We start from the raw sequence: 9,501 nt of genomic DNA on the forward strand, positions 1-9,501 counted from the left end.
TCTGCATTCAAATTGGCTTTCTCTGGCTTTAAATGTAGAGCTTGATGAGAAAGGAATGGCTCTTATAATGTCTGAAAGATTGGAAGAAATCTCTTCACCCCATAACCAGAATCCTGAGAAAAAATATCTAAAGGCAGATTTGTATTTTATTTTTATAAACAGGATGGGGTGGACATAAACACTAATTAGGTTCAGCGGAATGCAATGTAAATGGATGTTTGTTGTAGTATGGATACTCCTCCATTGTTTATGACTGTCTATGATCATCACTGAGGCTGTGTGAGAAGACAACGTTGCTGTAACCTGGCAAGCATCTGAAGCAGAGCAGAGCTGTGTAAAAATCTGGGACCTGGCAGGTCCCAGTATAGAACCACTATTTACCAAGCACAGCATTACTGTCAAACTAACTGACACTGTTGGAGGGAAGGGGGGGTCATCACCATGCAAACTGAAAGGAAATGTTTAGCTGATAAATGTATGCTTTCAAGGAAAATGTTAGAGGGAAATTAATAAACTGGAATTTGAAAAAGTCTTGAATAGAATGTTTGTCTAAGCCTCTAAATATAGTTTTTCTTCCAAATGGGCCAATTTGAATGCAGATCTATAAAAGACGTTTTAACATCTTGGTGGGAAATCAAACAAGCACAAATTATAGAGGGAAATAACTAAAAGACAGTAGAGAAAAACAACAACAATATAATACATTTTTATAGGCCTGAAATAGCCTAAATTTCAGTGATTGCAGCCAAAGATTTGAGCAGTGTGTTGTTGGCGCTGTTCACTGGGGTGGTGCTGAAATTGATGGATGTCAAACTTGACTTGTGTTAATTTCCTACAGGATCTCAAACTGACAGGCAGTGTATGGAACTAGTAATCAAATGGGATGTTTTGAAAACAATTTGATGTACATGCCAATGTAAAGCTGGATATTTCTACTGCACTCCATACAGTTTTTGAATGTTTGAGTTTCAGATTGTATAAATAATCAGGCCAGTTGCCTCCCAGTTTCCATTACTTAACTTTATGGCAAATAACTTTCCTACTCGCTCTTCTACAAATATTGGACAAAAGCATGATGGTTGGTCACCTTTAATTCAATGAATTGCTCAAATTAATCACAAAAATCAAGTCCCCAAAAAGCCATGACTGTTATGGACATTGTTACAACCGGTATGAGAAAGTGCTGCATTTGAAAATGTAAAAAAGCTATATGCAATATATTAACAAAACATTCCATCTTCCACACTTTCACAACAGGATTTACATGCTTCAACGTACATAGACCAAAACAGATACTGTACAGTGTGATGAGCGCAATAGTTTCAGAGGTTTCAAGAGGCCATCAAGAAAATATCAAACAAACCAACGAACCCACAATCTGCATGAAGGTGTTTTGATGATATTAGTCATGTGACATTCAAGCTGACATTCAAGTCTTTAGTTCTTGTAAATGACAGGAGTCCACAACTCAGAGGCTGCAGTCCTGTTGTTTCTGTTTCTACCTGGATCTTAATTGATGAATTATTGTTATTGATTGACTAACTAGTCCATCCACCTGCTGCTCTAAGTTTGAATGAGTTTCTGATTAAAATGCAAAGATTAATACCAGGATAGTCTCCAACCCTCATGAGTTCTACAGCAAATATGTTTGATTGTTTGGTTGACTGAATGTCTTTTAACAAGCAGACAATGGGTTTTTAACTAGAAACTCTCTACCTAAATATTAGGTGATATACTGCAGGTTTGGGCTTTGCTATAAGAATGTAAAATATAACAGATGGTCAATACATTTCAATAGTAAATGACAAAGTGTATGTACAAGAAAAAAGTACATTAGTACTGACCTTTGACACATATGGCAAAATTACTGTACATCACATTAATGGTGACCCGATGCACCTTTATAAAACCTAATTTTACACAAAGAACTGCTCTCAATTTTGTCCTTCTGTCAGGCAATGCTGAACATAGTGCCGGTGTCCCCACACTCATCTGTGAAGTTGACCCTCTTAACACTAGTGTTACCAAAGCTGCTGACATCCTCCTGGTCTGTCTGCTCAGGGCTCTCACGGGAGGAGTCTTTCATGACACTGTAATACACCGGCACACTGTACTTGGTAACTTTCTCTGGGTCTTGGCCCTTGCACTTGCAAAGCTTTTTGAAGGCGGCCCGGAACTTCTGAGACATGAGGTTGTAGATGATAGGGTTGATGGCGCTGTTGACGTAGATGCACATGCGGCAGAAGAGCAAGAACCACGTGTTGAGGTAGGGTGGGTCCATGAAAGAGTTGACCACCACCAGTGTCCGGTATGGCATCCAGAGCAAGGTGAAAAGAATCACCACCACTGCTAGCATCTTTGTAACCTAAATTATGGGGGGATTTTTTTTTAGAAAAAATTGTTAAAATATTCAGGTTCTTCATAATACTGTAAAGGTTACTACAGTGTCATAATAATTGACTCAAATGTTTCTGGTTGTTTGTTTGACTGATGAAAGGGCCTTTAGGACTGCATTTCAAATTGTAAAGACAAAACTTTTTTTTCTGGTGCAGAGTAAAACAGTCTAATACTGCAGGAGCGGTAGAGATACTCTGAATGATCGGTTATGAAAAGCCAACTGACATTTACTCCTGAGGTGCTGACCTGTTGCATCCTCGACATCCACTGTGATTATTATTATTTGACCTTGCTGGTCACCTATGAAGGGCTTTATAAATACATTTGATTTGATTTGATTTAAACAAAGCTATAATTAATGTAAGGTGATAATAACAGGATGTCATGAACTTTGAAACCATTACTATGAGCCTGCTGCTGTATCCTCCACACTACATTGACGAACTATGCACTAGCCTGCATTGTGTAGATAAACTATACACTACATTGATGAACTATGCACTAGCCTGCATTGTGTAGATAAACTACACACTACATTGAACACATTTCGCAGAGTATTTTGTCCATTTAAAAGCCTTTGATTACTATTTTCCACAATAATTTACAAAATGTAGCTTACCTGTTTTCTTGACGTCACTGCACCCTTGTTCGATTTGCCCGACACCTTCACGTTGCTGGTGGATCGCCCCTGGTGTATAGAACCTTCACTTCTGTCGTTGAGATTGGTTGACAAGGGGCTCATAAATAAAATCTTTGCGATAAGACCGTACAGTATAGTAGCCACAATGAGAGGGATGACGTAAAACAAAGTAAAGTCTAGAAAGTAAATTGGCATGTAGAGGTTTCTTGAGACACGGTAGCCACAGCTGACCACCACCCCATCGGCGTAGACGGTTTCGTTCGTGTCCACTAAAAAGAACCACATTATGCAGTACAGCGAGGTGAAAATCCACACACAGGCAATTATCCTCTTCGCCCGAGACACGGTGCAAATAAATTGCGCCTTGATGGAGTGGCAGATAGCAATGTAACGCTCAATGGTGAAGGCTGTGATGGAGCAGGATGATACATTAATACCCAGATATTGCAGGTATGTGATACAAAGGCACCCAGCGTAACCGTATATCCAAGAGTCGACTACTTCGGAAATATTAGGTAAACCGGCCGCTAAAAGGACGACAAGGTCCGCAATAGCCAGACTGACAAGATAACAGTTAGTAGGGGTCATCATGTGCTTGGTACGCAGCACAACCAACACCACCATAATATTCCCCGCTATCCCAACTCCGCATATTATAAGTGCGAGAACAATTGTTATAACTTGCACTTCAATGGAGTTCTGTGGCATATTGGTCAGAACTTCACTCTGTGTGAAATTTAAGACATCTTGAGAGGTGTCAGTAGTATTCTCCATGGTGTTTTACTGTTGGCACATTTCTTCTGCTTTAATTTGCCTTGAGGTGGAACAGTTGACAAAAATCCTGAAAAAATATAGATACAAATTATTCTAAGATTGCCCAGAATATATAAAAGTAATTTTTTTCCCTTCAAAATGAGATACAAATATAAGTCAATGACTATGTCATTTATCATGTTAGATGACAAAGATATTTGAAATGAAAGAGCTATTATCAAACAATTACAATGATTGCAAAAAAAGGAGCTTACCATGGTTAGGAAAGGTCTGAGCTTCATAACTCAAGTCCATCTGATATCCACAGAGATAGTAAAATGACTAGTTGCCCTCTGTGGTGCTGTACCCCTCTCTGAACAACCCCCTCTCTCTCTCTCTCTCTCTCTCTCTCTCTCTCTCTCTCTCTCTCGCTCTCTCTCTCTCTCTCTCTCTCTCTCTCTCTCTCTCTCTCTCTCTCTCTCTCTCTCTCTCTCTCTCTCTCTCTCTCTCTCTCTCTCTCTCTCTCTCTCTCTCTCTCTCTCTCTCTCTCTCTCTCTCTCTCTCTCTCTCTCTCTCTCTCTCTCTTATATTTATATATATACAGTGGGGAGAACAAGTATTTGATACACTGCCGATTTTGCAGGTTTTCCTACTTACAAAGCATGTAGAGGTCTGTAATTTTTATCATAGGTACACTTCAACTGTGAGAGACGGAATCTAAAACAAAAATCCATAAAATCACATTGTATGATTTTTAAGTAATTCATTTGCATTTTATTGCATGACATAAGTATTTGATCACCTACCAGCCAGAAAGAATTCCGGCTCTCACAGACCTGTTAGTTTTTCTTTAAGAAGCCCTCCTGTTCTCCACTCATTACCTGTATTAACTGCACTTGTTTGAACTCGTTACCTGTATAAAAGACACCTGTCCACACACTCAATCAAACAGACTCCAACCTCTCCACAATGGCCAAGACCAGAGGGCTGTGTAAGGACATCAGGGATAAAATTGTAGACCTGCACAGGGCTGGGATGGGCTACAGGACAATAGGCAAGCAGCTTGGTGAGAAGGCAACAACTGTTGGCGCAATTATTAGAAAATGGAAGGTCCCCCTGCTCAAGCCAGCGCATGTCCAGGCCCGTCTGAAGTTTGCCAATGACCATCTGGATGATCCAGAGGAGGAATGGGAGAAGGTCATGTGGTCTGATGAGACAAAAATAGAGCTTTTTGGTCTAAACTCCACTCGCCGTGTTTGAAGGAAGAAGAAGGATGAGTACAACCACAAGAACACCATCCCAATCGTGAAGCATGGAGGTGGAAACATCATTCTTTGGGGATGCTTTTCTGCAAAGGGGACAGGACGACTGCACCGTATTGAGGGGAGGATGGATGGGGCCATGTATCGCGAGATCTTGGCCAACAACCTCCTTCCCTCAGTAAGAGCATTGAAGATGGGTCGTGGCTAGGTCTTCCAGCATGACAACGACCCGAAACACACAGCCAGGGCAACTAAGGAGTGGCTCCGTAAGAAGCATCTCAAGGTCCTGGAGTGGCCTAGCCAGTCTCCAGACCTGAACCCAATAGAAAATCTTTGGAGGGAGCTGAAAGTCCGTATTGCCCAGCGACAGCCCCGAAACCTGAAGGACCTGGAGAAGGTCTGTATGGAGGAGTGGGCCAAAATCCCTGCTGCAGTGTGTGCAAACCTGGTCAAGAACTACAGGAAGCGTATGATCTCTGTAATTGTAAACAAAGGTTTCTGTACCAAATATTAAGTTCTGTTTTTCTGATGTATCAAATACTTATGTCATGCAATAAAATGCAAATGAATTACTTAAAAATCATACAATGTGATTTTCTGGATTTTTGTTTTAGATTCTGTCTCTCACAGTTGAAGTGTACCTATGATAAAAATTACAGACCTCTACATGCTTTGTAAGTAGGAAAACCTGCAAAATCGGCAGTGTCTCAAATACTTGTTCTCCCCACTGTATATATATTTACTTATTTCTCTCTCTGTGTCTCTCTTTCTCTATATATATATTTTTCTTTCTCTCTCTCTCTTTCACTGTAAGGTCTACATCTGTTGCATTCGGCGCATGTGACTAATAAAATTTGATTTGATTTGATTTTACAACATAGTGCATATTGCAGCAAAAATAGACTACAACTCAGCCTTGTCTAGTACCAGCAATGGCCATAGATTTAATGACCCAGTATGTTGACATAATGGGTCCGAAAATGCTGGAATGCATGTCACTTGTTTTTACCATGTAAGGCAAAGTAAAAAGGGATTTTTATGTTGGCTACTTTGGTGGATACAAATCACAGCACACTTAACCCCCGCCCCCATCCTCGGTCCCCCACCTCTCGCTCACACTCTTTCTTCCATCTACATGTTCAGCCACACTTCACACCTCAAACTGTGCAGTGTCCTTACCACTGCTTGAGACCATCTGATTAGGTTTGGTCCTATGGGACGTTATCAACATCTATGACTTTGACTGTGCGACGTGATGATAAACCCTTCAATTAGCTACCACAACAAAATTAGAGACTTCAGCTCAGCCCTGTCTATTACTAACATTGACAATATGGACTTAATTACCCAGCTATGAACTGTGTACACAATGGTTGTGGAAATGCTGGAAGCATGTCACTTGTTTTTATCATGACAATAAGCAGTGTTGTTTTTATGTCTACTTTTTGACAATTGGCACCAGCTATCATTGATGTTGTGTATTGCCCCCCCACCCACCCACCCACCCCACCCCACTCATTCACTTTCTCTCTCTCGCTCGCTCTCTCTCCTAATCTCCTTATCCCCCTCATATTCAGCCACACTTCACATCTCAAACGGTGCAGTGTCCGTACTACTGCGTTGGGCTGGCTAATTAGGTTTGGGCCTATGGGAAGACTGCTTTAATTAACCACTGCTTTAATACTGTTGGATGCAGTGTATTCTGAGGATCGTGTTAATGAAGCCCCTCAGCTCTCAGCCAACCTAATCTGGCGTTCTCTGAAACTATTTGGATAAGCCACTTGGAGCGTACCAGAATAGGCTACTCCAGCCCTACTATGTCACGGGGTGGTCAGAGCTGTCCATGCTATAGCTAATTCTGATTTGCTTTCCTTCAGTCAAAGATCTCTTCTCTCTATACACCAAGTCACTCGGCTCCGTCATATCCTCTCAATGGTCTCTCCTATCATGACTATGCGGATGACGCTCAACTACTTTTCTACTTCCCCCTTCTGACACCCACGTGGTGACACGCAGATATCCCAGTTTGGATGTCGGCCCAACACCTTAAGCTCAACCTTGACAAGACGGAGCTGCTCTTCCTCCAGGAGAGCCTGCTGTAGGCCCTTTCTACCTCTGATTTTGCTGATAGCTACTTTATTGAGGAAAAATGTACTTACAATGACTGTGATATGTGGTTGTCCCACCTAGCTATCTTAAGATGAATGCACTAACTGTAAGTCTGCTAAATTACTCAAATGTAAATATCATTGCGTCCCTGTATTGATAAATTATATAATGTACAAATACAGTGCTCAGGCAGATCACTTTTGACCTTTTAGTCCAGCGGAAAAGAAACAAATATACCTGAGATCGTTTCACTTTATGATACAAGTATCAAACATGGTACAGTAATACTAGATACCTTAAGGACATTTCTAAAGATTGGAGGCTGTCTGGGAAGCAAGAAACAGTCAACCAGGGCGGCAATTTTAATAAAATGTGATAGTGATAAAGCCACCAAATTTCACACAGCTGGGGTGTGTCTAAAGAGGTATTTTTGGCTATAGTGCCATCACAGATTTTGTCCATTACTCCCCTGGTGGCCACCAACCAGCAGCGTGGGGCCATATTGGATTAGATTAACTTGGTCATATCTCCATAAATAAATTGGTACATACAGCCCAATGATGGCTTAACATTTTTGAGGGGGTCTGGAAAACACAATAAAATGGCCTAAAAATGTAATGTATCCTTTAAACATTTAGTATAAATGTGGTGAAAACGCGTGCCAAATTACTTTTTTGTGTATATGTTTACATGGCTAGTTCCAGTAGTTTACATGTAAATACTAAAACGTCATATAGGTATTCCCTGAAGTTTAATGATTTCAATTATATGATATTCTGTTTTGAGTCAATTTTAAGAAAAATTACAGGAAACCTTCCCTGTACACATTACTTTAGGTAAAATCCCACAGGAATGTATTACAGTATGTCCAGCAGAGAAACAGGTAACCCATTTTAACAAAATACTTGTATGATGAGACCTTTCAGACTTTACACAAAGTAAGTAAAAGTCTAAACAAAGATGTCTAGCTATAGTGTCATTGCAGGTTTAACCTGTTATACTCAGTGGTTTAGTGCTATTTTCTTGAAAATGAAAATGACGTAATTTCTCAATCAACGTTTGCACCGTAGCCTGTTGAATAATAACATTTTATATGCATTAAACACTTAATCCAAATGCAACATCTCCCTATGCCTACACACATTGACTTTAATCAATGTTTATATTTTTAATACCCTTAAACCAGAAATTATTCCTATCTAATTTCAAAAGAGGCCATCATCACTGTTAATCATGAATGATAAATTCATCTTGTTTTACAGGTGAAACGTCCAAGCTGCCTCTGAATGTCAACCATAACCATGTGATCTCACTCAGTTTCATGAGAATATGCATTTAGATCTTCTTGAGTGATGTGAGTAAATACTATTTGAGTGGATTTCAGAGCAGGTGATATTAACGAGCTACAGACTATCCTACATGTATTGTTTCCATCAGAGCACATTTATCCTATGGCTTGCGCTGTTTTGGCTTTAGTGAAAAGTGTGTGGCAGTGAGAGAGAGTCAACAGGTGATATCAACTTGGTTGATCAAGTTCATGTCAGTAGTATGTTGCTCCACTCTGAGGGCTTTTGACCAGCCGCCAACCAGCTGCATGGGGCTGTATTGGACATGAACAAATAAGACGAACTGGCACAGACAGACAGAAAACACAGGTATAAATACCCAGGGGATAAGTGGGGAAGATAGGAGACACCTGGAGGGTGGTGGAGACAAGCACAAGGACAGGTGAAACAGATCAGGGTGTGACATATGAACATGTGAATCATGTCAACCAGCATTTTCTCAGCTCCTGTTTTTTCCCGGTCTGTCTTTTTCTCGTCCTCCTGGTTTTGACCCTTGCCTGTCCTGACTCTGAGCCCGCCTGCCTGACCACTCTGCCTGCCCCTGCCCCTGAGCCTGCCTGCTGTCCTGTACCTTTGCCACTATTCTGGATTATCGACCCCTGCCTGTCCTGACCTGTCGTTTGCATGCCCCTGTTGTTGCAATAAACATTGTTACTTCAACACAGTCTGCATTTGGGTCTTACCTGAAACCTGATAGTATGAACAGGCCATGACTGACCCAGTAAACTTGGACCAGCTCCGCAACGCCATCTCCTCCCAAGGAGCCATCATTAGTAAACACAAGGAATTTCTTTGCGGTTTGATGGAAGGGTTCCAGGACGTAGCCAAATGTCACGACTTAGTATTCGACACATTGCCGGAGGAATTCCGCAGTTTGCCTTCCCAGGCAGCCGACCACAACGGTAACCTCCCAGCCCCTCAGTAACCCGGCTGGTAGAAGCACCATCACCCCCGTTTCCTGGGAACTCCACTTACCTCCCCCGGAGTGCTACAA

General features: G+C 41.2%; 1 protein-coding gene across 1 annotated transcript; it reads right to left on the bottom strand.

Annotated features, from left to right (window-relative positions):
• Positions 1–1,951: 1,951 nt before the first annotated feature.
• On the bottom strand, positions 1,952–3,811 carry LOC120060680 (thyrotropin-releasing hormone receptor-like). Its single transcript, XM_039010079.1, has 2 exons — positions 3,017–3,811; positions 1,952–2,365 (listed from the first exon to the last, which is right to left on the bottom strand). The coding sequence occupies exons 1-2, from the start codon at positions 3,809–3,811 to the stop codon at positions 1,952–1,954; spliced, it is 1,209 nt and encodes a 402-aa protein (XP_038866007.1).
• Positions 3,812–9,501: the final 5,690 nt, after the last annotated feature.

This window comes from Salvelinus namaycush, chromosome 16 (assembly GCF_016432855.1).
Source record: "Salvelinus namaycush isolate Seneca chromosome 16, SaNama_1.0, whole genome shotgun sequence".
In the NCBI taxonomy this organism is placed as follows: Eukaryota; Metazoa; Chordata; class Actinopteri; order Salmoniformes; family Salmonidae; genus Salvelinus; species Salvelinus namaycush.